Source organism: Cryptococcus neoformans (genome assembly GCF_000091045.1).
Source record: "Cryptococcus neoformans var. neoformans JEC21 chromosome 10 sequence".
Lineage (NCBI taxonomy): Eukaryota > Fungi > Basidiomycota > Tremellomycetes > Tremellales > Cryptococcaceae > Cryptococcus > Cryptococcus deneoformans.
The window spans coordinates 601,781-617,766 of NC_006679.1; the positions used below are offsets into that span (position 1 = coordinate 601,781).

At 46.7% G+C, this 15,986-nt stretch overlaps 4 protein-coding genes and 1 pseudogene across 4 annotated transcripts in view; 4 read left to right on the top strand and 1 right to left on the bottom strand.

The window, feature by feature from the left end:
* The window catches only part of CNJ02065 (hypothetical protein), a 983-nt gene extending 201 nt beyond the window's left edge, over positions 1–782 (top strand). The window contains exons 1-3 of the mRNA XM_024658771.1: positions 1–221; positions 285–375; positions 445–782. The exon at positions 1–221 is cut by the window's left edge and continues 201 nt beyond it. Of these exons, the coding sequence (XP_024514451.1) occupies positions 1–221; positions 285–375; positions 445–647 (515 nt within the window). The 3' untranslated portion in view covers positions 648–782. The remainder of the gene's footprint in view (positions 222–284; positions 376–444) is intronic.
* CNJ02070 lies at positions 26–1,756 on the bottom strand (annotated as a pseudogene).
* A 140-nt stretch (positions 1,757–1,896) lies between these two features.
* CNJ02080 (vesicle fusion-related protein, putative) lies at positions 1,897–4,767 on the top strand. Its single transcript, XM_567379.2, has 6 exons — positions 1,897–2,981; positions 3,038–3,254; positions 3,304–3,367; positions 3,419–3,868; positions 3,920–4,426; positions 4,480–4,767. Exons 1-6 carry the CDS (start codon positions 1,941–1,943, stop codon positions 4,595–4,597), a joined length of 2,397 nt encoding a protein of 798 aa, XP_567379.2. The 5' UTR covers positions 1,897–1,940; the 3' UTR covers positions 4,598–4,767.
* Positions 4,768–7,456: 2,689 nt separating this feature from the next.
* On the top strand, positions 7,457–10,375 carry CNJ02090 (conserved hypothetical protein). The gene is made up of 12 exons (XM_024657971.1): positions 7,457–7,788; positions 7,839–7,866; positions 7,930–8,074; positions 8,143–8,657; positions 8,711–8,770; positions 8,819–8,946; positions 9,003–9,117; positions 9,184–9,297; positions 9,363–9,390; positions 9,448–9,546; positions 9,604–10,026; positions 10,084–10,375. The coding sequence occupies exons 1-12, from the start codon at positions 7,492–7,494 to the stop codon at positions 10,277–10,279; spliced, it is 2,148 nt and encodes a 715-aa protein (XP_024513625.1). The 5' UTR covers positions 7,457–7,491; the 3' UTR covers positions 10,280–10,375.
* A 1,035-nt stretch (positions 10,376–11,410) lies between these two features.
* On the top strand, positions 11,411–14,164 carry CNJ02100 (monosaccharide transporter, putative). The gene is made up of 14 exons (XM_024657972.1): positions 11,411–11,874; positions 11,934–12,259; positions 12,312–12,662; positions 12,714–12,728; positions 12,784–12,821; positions 12,878–12,895; positions 12,951–13,009; positions 13,062–13,086; positions 13,156–13,172; positions 13,220–13,266; positions 13,317–13,408; positions 13,461–13,544; positions 13,591–13,637; positions 13,697–14,164. The coding sequence occupies exons 1-14, from the start codon at positions 11,751–11,753 to the stop codon at positions 13,999–14,001; spliced, it is 1,548 nt and encodes a 515-aa protein (XP_024513626.1). The 5' UTR covers positions 11,411–11,750; the 3' UTR covers positions 14,002–14,164.
* The last annotated feature ends 1,822 nt before the right edge of the window (positions 14,165–15,986 follow it).

Consider the following 15,986-nt stretch of genomic DNA (forward strand, 5'->3'; position numbering starts at 1 on the left):
TGCCGTTATACATAAAGCTATACATCGCAGAGAATGCAGCAACCCCCAGATCAAGCATTCAGTCTTTATTACCGTCCGTTCACTGTATATTGCGCCTTTTTGGACATCATCTCATCGCTGGCCGCCTTCGTGCGAACGATATCTATCATAGCCACCAGATCATTTGCATGGCCGATCTATACGGACCCTATATCCCTGATCCAAATGATGGGTACATCGACGTGAGTTGTAGCTACCTAGGTTTGCCACTGCCATCTGTTTATGAAGCTGATTTTATGATGTAGAACGTACGCTATGTTGGAGAAGGCATCGAACGCCTCAACAGCCACGAGGATTTCAGCCAAGTTGTAGCTTGTATACAACGCTTTTTCGCAGGTACGCTTCTTCCCGTGTTCTTCTCAAAGTAGCTTCTTCTTACATCACTCATCCCACTCCATCTTCAAGAGGAAACTTCCCCTCCACAATGCCCATACGTCACCCTTTACCTGCTAGAAGAAGGTCAAAAGTGCATGCAGATCAGTGACCCTGATGGATGTGGATTCCACTATCTGTATACTCTGCTGGTTATGAACTGTTTGCCACAGCCGTGTACGATGTACGAGGACGATCGCATCGAGGTGTGGAGAGGGTTGGGACAGCCTGTATAAGGGATGAATGGTATTTCTTGACAATCGTGTCGCAAAAGTGAGATAGCGGTTGCAATGCCCAGCTCGTTGACTGCGTCGCTGGATTCTCTTTTACTTCGATCCTTGACTGAGTGATAAATTTGCAAAGCAAACAGATGAGACAGGGACAGCGAATTTGGTCGGATAGGGGAGGCGAACGGTCATGGGATATCGGGTCGGTTTCGGTCAAAGTTGCCGCGGCGATCATGACCTCTTGTTTGAGAATGAGATAAAGGTCAATAGAAAGCTGACTAAGACATGAACTTTTGGTTTATTCTCTTCCTTCTATCACCATTTTGAATTACTTATGGCTTTCCAGTTGCCATTCCACCGTGCAAATCCCTCACGCCGACGTTCATGATGTTGTGGTGGAAGAATAACAGACAATGGAACGTTAAAATGAGCCCGTCCTGGAAAGATATTCCATCACCGGCCCTCCTCGTCCTGTCATCATATATAGAGATTGACGTTGTTTGGGGCGGGCAAAGACGGTCTTCCAAGTCAGATGCATATCTACAATACGATATGCAATCGTGTGAGGATACTTCTCTATTGTTCGTCAGCGTCCTTACCAGTGATATATAGACTAAATCTACTAATCATTAAGTTGGTAAGCAGACAGGCAGGGGCCAGAGGCTGAAGACATCTTCGGCCTCCCTGATATCGAGACAGACTGGCTAGGTAACAGCCCGGGATTCGTATAAAAATCAGTCATCCGCTAGGCTTTTTCGAGACCGATATCGGAGACGTTCGCGACTTCTTTCCTCATCCACTAAGGTGCCTGTAAGTATATCCTTATCTCTGTTCGCTGGGCACTGCCTGATTCGTTACCCGAGGGAAGAAGGGTCCATAAACACAGCTCGCTTGGTCTCGTCGGTATGCTTGTGTTGTGGTCCAAGGGGCGAAGGATAGTCATATGAAGATGAGGATTGCGTTGAGGTTGTCTAGCGTCCCTTTGGTTTCCGAAGTGGGATTCAGTAGCTGATAATAGAGAGACATGGAAGTACTCTGAATGACTTACTCGTATACTCAGGACCGGCTCCAGTTGTTGTTGAGGGGTAAAAACTAAGAACGAGCGCAAATATCTGAACGGCAAAAAAGTCCCCGCCGGCCTCTTTGCGTCTTTGGTTTGCGCCATGATGTGTTACGTAAATGTACCTTTCCCCGGCTGGCAAGAAGCAGTCGGCGTGTCATGATGGCGAGGAATTCCATCCATCGACCATTTATATTTCTTCTTTCTCTCTCTCCCGTCCCAGAAGCCATGAAAAGCCCACAATGACCACCCCACCCCAGCAACCAGAACTCCCTGGACGCCGCTTCGGCTCCTTCGGTGGCTCCAGGCCTTCAGCACCACCACAACGACCGTCCTCCTCGGCGTCGAATACCTCCACATCCCCCGTGCCAACTCCATCACCCAACCTTATGCCTCCTCCACCTCAGCGCACCCGTTCAGCATCCTCTACATCATCCAATCAGGCAAATAATGCTGCAGCATTTGATATTACCCAAGCAGCGGACAAGGCGCACCAGTGGCTTTCCAATTGGGCACCTCGAGGTGAAGGTAGAGGAAGAGAGTTTCTTATCAACGGGCTGAATGGTGTAGCGAGCGTGGCCAGTACGGTATCCAGTGGTCTCAACGCCAGGCACGAGAAGGATAGAGATGCCCACCGATCATTAAGCTTCCTAGGTCCGTCGACCTCCAGTTCTGTCTCCCCAGCTACTAGCCCCGAAGGGAGATTTCACGTGTCCACATCTCCTCCTGGACCCACCCATACTCAGTCTACCCCGCAATTTGGGGTGACACAGCAAGAGTCTTTGGTATCAAATGGTAGTCGGAAGATACTGCCTCCGGCGAATCTAGCAAGGCTTGGTCACTCAGCCACGACCAACTCGACACCGACTATCTCGTCTGGACCTAGTGCGGTTCATCAACAGAGACCTGCTACACTTCATTCAGGAAGCACAACCTCGCTACCTTCTGCTAACCATCGTTCCAGTATTCATGGGCCATCGCATCTCGGTCCTAATTCCCCAACGCACCGACGAACCTCGTCCAGCCACTCAAATCACCGTCCATTCACGTTTGCTAATGGGTCGCATGGAATGAGCAGAAAATCATCCTCAATGTCAAAGTCTAGCTCCATGACAGGAATATCAGCGGGGCCTTACATGAGAAATGCAGGGATACCTTATAAAGTCGGATTTCAACCACAAGGAGTCAGGCGTGATAGAACAGAAGAGTATATGGAAGCCAGGAGAGCAGTGGAAGCTGACAGGGAAATTGAGGAAGGTCGATTGAGTAGACGTTGGGCTAAGGTATGGATGGTTTCGCCCAACTTCCACAAGGATGCTTATAAAAGAAACAATCGTAGCTTGTCGATTTACATTTCAACCCAACTGTATCTCAACCAGCAGCTCCGACATTGGCCAGATCATCATCCTCAAATTTTTCATTATCCTCATTGGGTCAGGATAGACGACGGTCTCTTCTCTCGATCGAGGGTGCCCTTGACGCAATGAAGCCAAAGGACATCTTTAAGGGTTTCAAAGCTGGCTCAGGTCCTGGAGGTGATGAAGGGCGAAAACGAGGTGAGTTTTCTCCTGGTGGATCAGCTGGGTGAAGCTTAAGCTATGCTAGCGGCCGAACAGGCTATAGTGAAGTGGGAAGATGATTCAGAGGTGCGGAAATGTCGGATATGCGCGTAGGTCGACATATTTGTAAGCATTGGCGGCCTAGCTGACTCAATGTATAGATCCTCCTTCTCCTTATCTAATCGCAAGCATCATTGCCGCCTTTGCGGTCGCATAGTCTGCTCCCTTCCCCCAACCCCCCCAGCACTTCTGGCAGTACAAATACAGCTGTTCGCCCCTGCAGATCCGAGTGCAACGTCTACTCAGACACAAGCTGGCCTGCCATCTGGTACGCGACGTGAAAAATGTTCTCTGCTGCTGGTAGCTGATTGGAAAACTGGACGGGGAGAAGAAGTGGAGGAAGGTTTTGTGGGATGGATGAGGATGGAGGATGGAGAGGGATCCGGAGAAGGCCAGGCAATTCAAAGAAGGCGGAGAAGTCAGCCTGAAGATAGAATCGGCGCTGTTAACAGCGACGACGCTTCTACGCGGAATATACCTCTGCCCCAGCAGCCAAAAGAGGTACAAGTCAAGGGTATGAGGGTTTGCAGGGAGTGCTGGGCCGTGGTCTCGTAAGTTGTCCATGTAGTCGTGCACTCCACAACAACTAATAGGCACCTCAGACGGAAGCAAAAGATGCAAGACCGGCAGCGAGTCACAGGTTTTGCTCGTCTCTATCAAGCACTGCGCACTCTTCAAATAGAGATCGAGAATCTCACAGCTGATTTCGAAGAGCAGCTTTCTGAGCTTGTCTCATCCGCAGACCCTATCGAACCACCCGACGAGCTTCTCATCCTACATCGACAACTCATCGCTCTATTCACTCAGTATGAACAACTCTCTAAAAGGATAAATGGCCTTCCATGTCAAGAAAATGGTTCGCAAGCTTCTGTACAGAGCGCGATTGCTAGGAGCGCTGCCGTATTTATGACAAAGGAGATGGTTAAATTACAGGCTATACAATCGTTGCAGAAACGATCGGCAGAGGCGAAGAAGAAGGGACTGGTCATCAGTGAGACAACTTTGGGCCAGTTGGAGAAAGAGGGAATGGCGAGTGATGCCGGAAGTGATGTAGTGGAGGACGTTGCGATCATGCTACAGCCGCTCTTGGAGCAGGAAGCTCAATTGGAGTGAGTTATGGCATCGATTTCTTTGCAATAATTTGGTTAATTCTCTTGTTCAGATCATATATTGCTGATGCGACTGCTCAACGAAAGTATGAAGATGGAAAGGCCTTGCAAAGTGCTTTGAAGGAAATTAGGGCCGAGATCGAGAGGATCACCGAAAAGGTTAGTGGTTAGTTATCATAAATAAAGTAGAGTAAATCGCTACCGTTGTACATTATGTCCGTATATTCTGGGATTTCTCCTACTGGGGACTGAGTGCCATCTCGCATATAAGCTTTTCATCTTAGACTTCAAATTATTCTGTGTTTTTATGTCAGTATATGCAATCTTCAAATAAGTCATGTCGCAAAGTATAACATCCCTTCTCTACAGTCTTCATTATTGCATCCCGCGTAGTTACACTTCATTCAAGTTATTCAACTCAGATATAGAGCAAGCTGGAAGCAGCCTCAAGTTCGTTGTTGCCTTCTGAAGCGCTGCTCCGGTGTCCCATAGATCTAAGCACTTCCTCGTCATCTTTGGGCCAAAACGATTTGATTGTGACTGGTCCATCCAAGTCAGATTCTTCGACCAAGTGGAATCGGACATTTCGCAGATCAGCTTCACGCTCGTCACCTATCATACCCCAGTCTCTGAATGGGTTTTGTTCCGTCCCAAAAGTCTTATAGGTGGCATTCCCAATTAGATCATCAAGAGCGGAATAGTAAGGATAGAGACCTTTGCTATATGGCTTTGACGGGATCGAAAGAGCCTCGGTCAAATCGACATCCTCCCAACGACTTTTGTTTGCGCTAGCCGCATTTGTGAGGTAAGAAGAGCGAATCCCGTTCACCATTTCCTCGGAAGGCCTGAATTCGTAAAATCCAGGGGCAGCCTTGAAAAGACTCTCGTTGATCATCGATGTGGTCGGAAGTTCCTTGCCAGTAGCCTTTTTATATGACGCCGACAGTTCTTCCAACCCAACTTTATCACTTTCGATAGAACGAATGATTGAGTTGTTCGTGACCCGACCATTGGGGTGAGAGGATGCTACTGTTGTACCCGAAAGCTTCCAATCTTTCTGGTTCATACCGGCATACGGGCCAAGACTGAACCTCAATTTAGTTATCGGATCCGTCAAATAAGAGGCTTTCTTAGATCTTTCGTGAGGAATGACTTTTTCATATAAGCTCTCAATCCTATTGCGGTCGTGAGGCTGGAAAGAGTTCAAGTAAATATCGTAAGCAGAAGGGTTTCCATCTTCGGATGACTTGCTCGCGGGCAGTATTTTGCTGTTTACGATATTTGATATAGTATCCCTTGCCAGTCGGGAGGGGGATGAACCAGTTGTGAGTCCCATAGCGGCCATTCGTGTTCTAATGAGAGTCCCATTGATGATAACAGATTCGGCCAGATCATCAATCCATTTCTGGGGATCGTCCTCACCAACAGCGAAGATAGATCCAACATAGACGTCAGTATCGTACGTTCCGGTTGATGGGTTCTTGCGCGTGTCGATAGAAACGTGCTGAGCAGTCCTTTTTTTCATTACCTCGTCAAATATACTTGCCAAGAGTGAGTTTTGATACTCGTTACCCCGAGAAGTCTTGAGTTCTTCGGCCTCGGGAGTTTTCAAATTCTTCCAAGCCGAGGGGGCCACGACATCTTTCCAGACCCTTTGCATAAGGCGGTCGTAAGCTGATGCGCATGACTGGTTCTCGGAAAGATTGGAGAGAATATCATTGACATTTGAGTCAATTTCCGCTCGAGTCTTCTCGTCTATGTTGAAATTAGGAATATACAGGTTAGAGAGTCTGCGGGAGATGGCGTTGTCTGATGAAGCCTGTGACATGATTATCAAGCCAAAGTGAAGATGTTGTTTGAACTTTGTGGAGAGGTGTTTGTGGTTACAGAAATTTGGGACGAGGGCATTCGTGAGGCCTTTTATGCCTTCCTGTTACAGAGAAAGGAAAGACTTCAACGAAGTCCATTGTCAGCGGAAAATTACGGAAGCTGGTTCGGTTATCGAAGATAATCTTCGTTCCGCAAAGGAGGATACGTAATGCAACACTGGTGGCATTAAGGAGTGATGATGCAACAACACCGAATTCCTGGCACGTCAGTTGCTTCTTAAGCTCAGTGGACAGCAGAGATCGTCCTCCTTCCTTGTAAATGACGACAGCCTGACGACGATCATCCTTTTTGCTGCTAATTGCAGTCTGTCGCTTCTGTCGCCTCCCTTGATTGAGTGCCATTTGAGGCCCGCACCCCTATGCTTTGTGTGTTCACCGTATTCCAGCAAGGTGATCTTACAAAGGAAGAAGAATGAAGCTGCCTTTCCTACAATCACCCATAACGTTCAGTTACACTAGCACTACTAAAACCGATCATGCTCCGCCGCCGGAGCCTTACCATCATCCATCAATCCCCCTCATAATTCCGACCCTTGCCATGGGGGCTCGACGATAGCTATATATACATGCAGAGCCCTTCTTTCAAACATTAGCATGCGCAGGGAAAGAAGAAAAATATACTAAACATACTCACTAAATACGTTCATGGTTCTTCACACTAGATGACAAGTTCGAGAGGCTTCTTTAAGAATTGGAATGAGAATTAATTATGAATCAAGAGGACAAATATAAGAGAGCACTGCAAAAAATGAAGAGAGAGACCGACGGAGGAAGACCCATCGGGTTGTTGGATAAGCGAGGTACTGGGAGCAAGGCCGGAGACACAGAGATCCGATTCGGAGGGAGATAGACCGCTTATGGCGTGACTGCTTTCTTGTACATTCTATTGTAGATTCCATCATAGTTTTTTCCCATATGTATAGACATCCCACAACACGGATCACGCGCGCGAGCTTCTGATGGTATCAGATCGATCTGATGGTTTAAAAGCTAAAAAACAGCTACTACGTAATTGCAGTTTCAGACGAGTGAAAGAAGGAATGTATAGGAACTGTTGGCGTCATGACTTTTGCGCTGTGTGCTGGCGCCGTGTGCAGCACTCGTTCCCACTCGTTCGTTACGTCGTATGTGGATGGAATACTCGCCCCTTACTCTCACTGTTGCGATCACCACAGCATGCCCCAGCTGATCCCAGACTATCCAGGGCATAAGCCACCCAGGTGGCGCTGTCTACGCTCTTTTCTTCCAGTGATAGTCCTTATCCTCCTCTTCTCCTTCTTTCTCTCCTCGTACTCGCTCCTTTCACATTCAAAAAGCCCTGCAGCAAAGCAGCAAATAGGTTGGCAGTCATGGGATGTAGTCGATATGACGTCTCAGACAGAAGTAGAAGGTAACGAAGATGATGAAAATGAAACTGGGAACAGTAACGGAACGGAAACGACGTTTATCCCAAGTATACCTCTTGATAATTGGGTGAGTACAACGATATTTTTGGTCTATCGGGTCGCTGATGTAAACTTTAGGACCCTTTAGCCATGCACTCTACTGGATGTCAGTAAGGTTTCCTCAATCTGACAGTCCATTCTGTGAAAGGTGACTGACCCATTACAAAAGTGACAGAAATCGCTGTCAAATCTTGCTACTTCCCCCCGGAAATCTTTCCATCATTCTGCGCACCTGAAACGACTCCAGAGCTTGACAAAACAAAGGGGAAATGGGTTATCGTTGAAAAAGATTTGAACGTGAGAAGCGGTTTATGGTAGGGGCACACTTGCATTTCCCAAGTCGACTAGTGTACGTCGATCGAGACTGACATGGCCTATCAAGGTACCTCAATCTCTACTACCGCCGCACCCGACGATTGGATGCCAAGCTCATTACCGATATCAAAGTATTATCTCATCCCCCGGAGAATGAAGAGCAATTGTATGAGGACGGATGGGTCTTGGCTTCCGGGGATCTCCACAGCGGCGTTTGGCCCAAGCAGACTGAGATGAGACTCTGGTATAAACTGGGCTACCAGGGCTCAGATGATTGGAAAATGGAGAGCAAAAGGCGAGAAGAGGATGATGATTCAGCGATGGATGGAGTAGCAGAAAGTTCTGAAACGGAGTCTTCTGGCGACCAGGATGAAGGCTCATCCAGTAGCGGAGAAGTTCAAGAGATCGATGAGGGATCAAAAACCACGGGGTCATATGGAGACTTTATCAACGAAATTGATGTGCTCTACGGCGATGATGACCCATTTTTCGGTTTTGAAAGAGTGCAAGGCGGGCCTGTGTTAAAGGAAGAGAAAGGAAAGTGGGAGACAGTGGATATCACAGTACGACGTGGCAATCCAAGTGAGTCTTTCCGAACAAGATCATGATACAGACCTAAAGCTAATGATGAGTAGGGCCTCCCCGAGCTACTGTTCCGACTTTCCACTCCGATGGAACTTTGAAGATTATGCAGAGTGAGTTCAGATGCTTCCAATCCACTGGCATCGCTAACTACAATTCAGTTGCGGACTTGCACTATTCTGTTGGGACTGGAGAGTGCCGAGATACTGACATTGAGGGCTGTGTTGGAGATGCAAATACCGCTGCATGGCTCGCAGAAGCCTTGGATGCAGAGAACCCTGACCTGGTGGTACGCTGTCTATTTCGATAAAGAAATCCTTTTGCTGATGTCATATTCTCGCGTAGGTCTTCTCTGGCGATCAGCTCAATGGACAACGGACAAGTTATGATGCAAGATCTGTGCTTGCCAAGTTTGCAAAACCCGTCATTGAGAGAGAAATTCCGTGGTGTGCTGTGTTTGGTGAGTGAGATAGGAAGATGAGGTTCTTGGAATAGCACGGGCAAGCGAACTGATGAATATCGTCAGGCAACCATGACAGTGAGATCTACGCCGATAGGGATTACCAAATGAAAACATTGGAAAATATGCCTTACTCCTTATCTCGAGCCGGACCTAAAAGCGTTGATGGAGTAGGCAATTGTGAGTAACCTATTCAAGGTATCTGTTGTGTGTTACGCTCGCAATCTGACTTTTATATGCTACAGACTACATCAAGCTTCACTCCAGCGATGCGTAAGTCTTTGACTGCCTTCACAATCTGCATATAATGCTGATCACATCATTTCTCAGATCAAACATGCATATCTTCACACTCTACTTCCTTGACTCCCATGCCTATCAAAAACGGACGTTACCATGGGTTAAACCCGATTATGATTACCTCAAAACGTGAGCATCGAGCATCTTAGTTAACGACCTTGCGTGCTGATTATTCGCCTATATCAGATCTCAAATTGACTGGTACCGCAATGTGTCGTCTTCCATCAAACCGATTGAACGCCCATTCAAGCCTGACGGTGCAGACGATCTGTCCGGTATCTGGTCCCGCCGTTCTCAAGCTTCACGTTTACCTCGCGACGGCTCTCAGACTCTCGCCAAACCCAACGCAATGATGTGGTTCCATATCCCTCTTCCGGAGGCTTACAACGACCCTGACCAGTCGTTAATGGGTGAGCTCGACGTGGGTGTTCAAATGGATGTGGCTGGCAGTTCGAAGCATAATTCAGGCTTTTTCTACAACGCCATCAAAACTACCTACGATCGCGAGGAAGCCGAGGGCTATTTTAGTAAGAAGACTGCGGAGGTTAAGGTACTGAGTCATGGCCATTGTCATAACACCGATCGGTGCCGAAGGGTGGATGGCATTTGGTATGTTGATCATTACCTGATTCCTCTCAGTCCGCTTGAGCTAATCTTGTTTCTCAGGATGTGCTTTGACGGCGGATCATCTTTTTCAGGTTATGGTCAGCTAGGATTCGATAGGCGAGTTCGACTTTACAGGATATCAGAATACGGAGAGAAGGTGGAGACATACAAGAGATTGACAAGTGGAGAAATTATCGACGAGCAGGTGCTGGTCGGCGATGGAGCAGCAGAGGGTGTTGGCCAAGACCAGATATAAAGCATAGGCATAGCACTTGCTAGGTATGGTCATGAACCTGTTGTATGTACTTTGCATAGGATCGATGGCGTACAGGTACCTACGGAAAATAATGTACCCCCCCCCCCCCCTTTTGATCCCGTTTTTCTACCTATACTACGTGTCGGGTAGTCCTTGGCCGCCTCATAATCCCTCTCCCCAGTTCCAACGCACATTTATCAGTGAAAACAATGTCCCGCCAGTCCCTCTTCATGTTGTTCCTGGCCCACTCTTTCCTCTATATTGTTTTGCAAGATTGCTGAATGATCTCCCACTTTTATGGGCTTCCACAATAATCCGCTTGGTAGTGGAGGTGACCTGGAGTGCCATTATGGAAAAGAATCAGACAGTTATAAGTACATGCATGAACAGTTCAAAATCATAGTTATGGGGTATAGTCAAAAAGGCGTCGCGAGATCAAAAGAAGGGGGGGGGGGCTGGGTACATTCTTTCCCGTAGGTACCAATACATCGAGATATTTTTGAAACTCGGGAGAAAAATGCGGACAAGCCATTTTTACAGAACTGCGCGGGTCAAACACGGAGGATGAATCTCGCCGACATTCGTTGCGACGGAATCAATTTTGTAAGACGAGTTTCTGAAAAGCGGGGCAAAAAAAGCTGTCGGCCAAGTCCGTACTATAAGGGAAGCTCACGGTGCGATTTTTTTTCTAATCGATTTTTATAAAAATCGGCGATTTAGCTGTGAGTGGCCCAGGTGACGTTAATAATTTCAAACCGATTTCTGGACCTCGGAGTTAGGTAAATCTCCGTCTACAAAGAGATGACCAGAGGTTCAAATCTCCAGAAAAAGCGAGAAGTTCCATGTCATGACATCAGGCAAAAATCGATAGAAAATCGATGTCAAAAGGTCGATTTTTTTTTAATCGATTTTTTTGTAATTAGGATTATTAACAAAAATCGATCAAAAATCGATGGAAAATCGATGGTTAATTAAGCGCCAAAAATCGACGATTTTTGGAAAAATCGGCGATTTTCGAAAAAAAATCGCATCGTGAGCTTCCCTATAGAGTAATCACCCGTTTTGGCGACACGTCAAAAGCGATCAGCTCATAGCATGCGATGTTCCTGACTCCGGACCTGGTTTTCAATTGTCAATTCTCTACTAAATAATCCTCCTTCACCTCTCCTTTTTATCCTTTTTATTCTATGGTTCGATAATTGGTTTCCCGTCACCGAGATCGAGTTTGAAAGGGCGCTTAGACAGAATAAGATCGGAGTACTATCAACCGACAGTCGACAGGACGTTAAAATTCTTGTAACTGTACCAAAGACTGAGCGTAGAAGACAGATTATAGAATATACATCATAGAGCACCAGGCACCCTCCTTCCTTCTCACATCGACATCTACCATCAGATACCAGGCGTCAGTCTCCCAAACGCCCTCGAAAAGAGACAGTGTCGCTTGTCGAATTCTCATTTCAATAACAAAATGCCCTATCTTGGACTTCGAGGCAAAAAGCTGCTCACGGCCATCTCTGTCACGGCAGGTGTCGGCTTCTGCTTGTTCGGTATCGACAATGCAGCTCTAGGAGGGGTGATTTCTTCTGATCCTTGTATGTCTTTCCAATCTCCCGCAGATTTCATTGCCAATAACAGGAACTTCGACTCACAGTCAACCGTCGATTCAACCTCGACCCTACCGGTCAAGGTGCCGTCACCGGTTCCTACGAGATTGGCTGCTTTTTTGGTGCCCTCTTTTTCGCCTTTTTCGGCGAGAAAGTTGCTCGAAGAATAGTTCTCCTCATAGGATGTGTTCCTCTTTTGATTGGCACTGTCTTGCAGGTCGCCACCTATTCAACGGCACAGCTGGTAGCTGGACGAGTAGTGGCGGGTTTGGCTATGGGTGCGATTACCTCGACTTTGCCTATCTGGCAGAACGAAACCAGTCCGCCCGCTTTGCGAGGAACATTGATCTGTGCTAGTCTGAGTATGCTTATCGTACGTGATATCTATACACCACCCCTTGATCAAGATGCTAATATTGGTGCAGGTTGGTCAACTCATTGCCTATTGGGCAGCATATGGCCTTCTGGACAAATATGATAACGATATGGTTTACCGTGTCATGTTCTCCCTTCAAGGCATGGCTGCGGTAATCATGGGTGCTTTGCTTTTCTTCATGCCGGAATCCCCTCGTTTCCTTCTCGCCCACTCTAGACCTGACGAGGCTCGTGAGGTTTTATCAGCCTTGGCGGATATCCCAAAAAACGACCCCGTTATCACAGAGCAGATGGAAGAGATCGTCAGGGCTATTGAGACCGAAAGAGCTAGTGCACGAAACTGGGGTGATCTCATGAAGAGGGGCAAGAATGCCCAAGGCGAAAAGAGAAGAATGTTCACTGTAAGCATTGTGACATGAAAGATCTTCCTTCTAGCTGATGATCGTCTTCAGGCCGTTGTTATCCAGGTTGGTGAAATGCACATGAAAACATTCGATAGAGGCTGAATCATACTCCATTCAGGTCTGTCAAGCGTTCAGTGGCAGTACTGTCATCTCATAGTAAATTTGAATGATTTCCCTCATAGTAGCCAAAAAAGCTGATTTAACACTCCCAGCTATGTCACCACCATTTTGTAAGCTTGATAAATATCTACCTTTACGCTTTCTTTTTTGACTTATTCCCTATAGCCAAGAAGCCATTGGAATGTCTCCCCATACCTCCACTCTTCTTTCTGGTTATCTTCAGAGTGAGTGGGCATTTAGGTTCACCCTCATGCTATTTTGCTAACAGGCTTTTAGTTTTTTTCCTTATCTGTAGTTTTGCGTAAGCTTTGGGGCCTAGGTTATGACACGACTGTCGCTGATTTGAATGGCGTTATGTCTATCTTTTCAGTACATGGTGGCTTATCGGTGCGCGAAAATTCACCTTCTCAAAGTATTCGCTGATATCGTTACAGAGCATGCCGGCCGAAGACGTCTTTTTATCCTTACGGCATTCGCCATGGTGAGTGTGTCTGAGTTCCTTTCCATCACCATGAGCTGACAACATATCAGGCTGTGGTCATGTTTATCATGGGTGGCCTTATCAAGATCGATACCAAGCCTACTGGTATTGGTGCAGCTGTCATGGTTTTCGCTTACCAGGCGTAAGGGCATTGCATCATTGTACTTGCGTCGGTTGTACTGACAACTGGTCAGATTCTTCACCTGGGGTTGGATGGCAGGCGTGTGGGTTTATTCGTCCGAAATTTGTCCCTTGAGCTGGCGTTCCAAGGGCATGGGGTAAGTCATTGGTTAGACCATTTGTTCAGAACTGACGGGCTTGCAGTCTGGCAGTTGCTCTTCAATGGCTCTTCGACTTTGTGCTTCTCATGGGCAAGTCCTGTGGTACTAGGGGGTCTTCGTAATTCACTGATGTACTGACGATGGTATAGTCACCCCTGTCGGCATTGCCAACATCGGCTACGGCATGTTCATGCTCTTCGGCGCCTTTAACCTCTGCTTCATCCCTTTCGTCTACTTTTATTGCCCCGAAACAGCTGGTGTCCCTCTTGAATCAATTGATGCCTTCTTCGTACCTGGCGTTGATCCCATCAAGGAGAGCGAAAAATTGAGGAAAGAAATTAGAGATGCCAGAAAGGGAGAGGAGGAAGTCCTTGCTATGGAAGAAGCCATCATTGGGGAGGAGCCCATCCTTGATGAGGGAGAGACGAAGTACGTTGGAGAAACGGAGAAGTAAAATGGAACTGTAAGAGTATATCGCCACAGGGGATTGTTATCGTTAGAACAACTATCCATCATTCATCTTATCATCACCAATGGGTTAATAGCGTTTCATTTTGGTCATCGTCAAATGCTTTAGAGTGTTAGAATGTTCTATGCACATTATAAGATATATATAAATACACACCTGAATATCAACAAGGAAACAAAGGAGTTTGAATTGAATGAGAATGCCTCGTGATGCGATTATGGGGCTTCTCATGCAGAACATGTAGAAGCTCCTATGTACCTGCTTGCGGCTGCAGTGATTTGTTGTAGTTTGTTGGTTGTCCATCATGTTTCATGTCTTCCGTCATTCGTATTCCGGTCGGTGATACTCTTCTATCTCGCTGTTGTCTGGTCCATTATTGCTGCTACCGGAACCCTCACCTGCTGCCATATTGCTACAGTACTACTATTACTACGCGGGGTGGATGGGCCATCACCAGCAGCCACCCTCCGATCAATCAGCAACAGGCTGAATGATAAATAAGTGTCTGGTCTTTTGTTCTTGTTTTTTCACATCATCATAATATAATCAGACTGTGGTGCTGCGTGGCGGCGTCTGTTCCTCGATCGCGGTCACGTTGGTCGCCGCCGTGGTGACTGTCTCAATCAACGAAGCTTTTCATTTTTTCCATACTTCATATTATTATTTCATAACAATAAGCTGCTATTGCTGTAACCATCACTCGGCTTCTGGAAGAGTATCCAAAATCAGCTCAAAAGCTTATCGATTATTGGCAAATGTTGAGCGCTCTTATGAGCCAGCAAAGCAATCAAAAGCGACCGGCAACAACAAGCGCTGCATTGAGTAGCTTGATAATTCTCAGCGACATAGAGACTAGTGGAAGATGACAGCGGCCTACAACCCCTATGGCCCGCCGCAGCCCAAAGCCCAGAAGGAGGGACAGTCAATGTTTCGTGGTGGTCATAAGATCAGATTTCTCCGTATGCTACCAAAAGCCGGCAAAAGCCCGAAATGAACAATCGGCAAGCCGATTCATTTTTCTTACTTTCCGTTCGACCCTTGCCGCTGTGGATGCAGGGATCCCACAAGATGTGATCAGTGGCCTCAGGGGTTTTCACTGCTGTCTCCGTGCCCAATCTATTTGATAGAGTCATAACAAAACCATCAACAAATGGCCTTCGTTTCGGCTCTGACCCATTTGCCAATATCTTTGATCTATCAACGCTGCGAGAAGCAACCCACTCAGTGGCACCTGCAGCGTACATCAGATACCTCAAATGTTAATCTTTGAAGGTTTGCCAAAGCTGAGTGACTGAGCACCTCGCAATCTGGTCCGAGAAGAGATGCTGCAATGTATTGATCATAACAGCTATGTGATAGCTGAAGTTAACCCATTGTTGACAGTCTATTTTAATCGATTTCAACTAAACACCACAGCGGGAATCGACCGACTTGTAAGAACATTGAATAATAAACGACACGCAACTCCTGTTTTCATCTTCCCAGGTGACTCTGGTTGACAATACTCTAGCTAACCCCCAAACCTCCGGCCATTGGTTTTTGCAACAAAAAGCAAAATGTTTCAATGACCACTACGATAGAAGATTTCACTTCCAAACGATTGGAACTGCCATCCTTCTATTTCTAACTGCCTCCATCATTGAAGATCATTATTCGCTGCCAGGTTACTTGTCTCATCTTTTATAAGGAAAGGGAGGTAACGAAAGTCCAAAAGGTAAGTATAAACTTGACAACGGTTTGCCGGCTTAAATGCCAGATAAATGGGGTAAAGTTTCCTGACTGGTTGGCTTAAGTGAATGAGAGGGATGCCTAGACGAAAGAGGACCGCCTCTGCCCAAGATCACTGCCGAAGAGGAATAGGATAGCTGGACTTAAGATAATAGATTCGTAGGCTGAAAGTATGACGATTGTTGGAGACTTAAAGAACGCAAACTAGTTATACAAGATATCCATCTCTTGGAAATATCCAC

Excerpts from the sequence above, each read along its gene's own strand:
- CNJ02080 (XM_567379.2), top strand. The coding sequence starts at position 1,941 with ATGACCACCCCACCCCAGCAACCAGAACTCCCTGGACGCCGCTTCGGC. Across the intron at positions 3,255-3,303 it reads TGATGAAGGGCGAAAACGAG|CGGCCGAACAGGCTATAGTG; the intron begins GTGAGTTTTCTC and ends AAGCTATGCTAG. Across the intron at positions 4,427-4,479 it reads GAGCAGGAAGCTCAATTGGA|ATCATATATTGCTGATGCGA; the intron begins GTGAGTTATGGC and ends TCTCTTGTTCAG.
- CNJ02090 (XM_024657971.1), top strand. The coding sequence starts at position 7,492 with ATGCCCCAGCTGATCCCAGACTATCCAGGGCATAAGCCACCCAGGTGG. Across the intron at positions 8,947-9,002 it reads CAGAGAACCCTGACCTGGTG|GTCTTCTCTGGCGATCAGCT; the intron begins GTACGCTGTCTA and ends ATTCTCGCGTAG. Across the intron at positions 9,391-9,447 it reads AAGCTTCACTCCAGCGATGC|ATCAAACATGCATATCTTCA; the intron begins GTAAGTCTTTGA and ends ATCATTTCTCAG.
- CNJ02100 (XM_024657972.1), top strand. The coding sequence starts at position 11,751 with ATGCCCTATCTTGGACTTCGAGGCAAAAAGCTGCTCACGGCCATCTCT. Across the intron at positions 13,010-13,061 it reads TCTTTCTGGTTATCTTCAGA|TTTTTTTCCTTATCTGTAGT; the intron begins GTGAGTGGGCAT and ends ACAGGCTTTTAG. Across the intron at positions 13,638-13,696 it reads CGACTTTGTGCTTCTCATGG|TCACCCCTGTCGGCATTGCC; the intron begins GCAAGTCCTGTG and ends ACGATGGTATAG.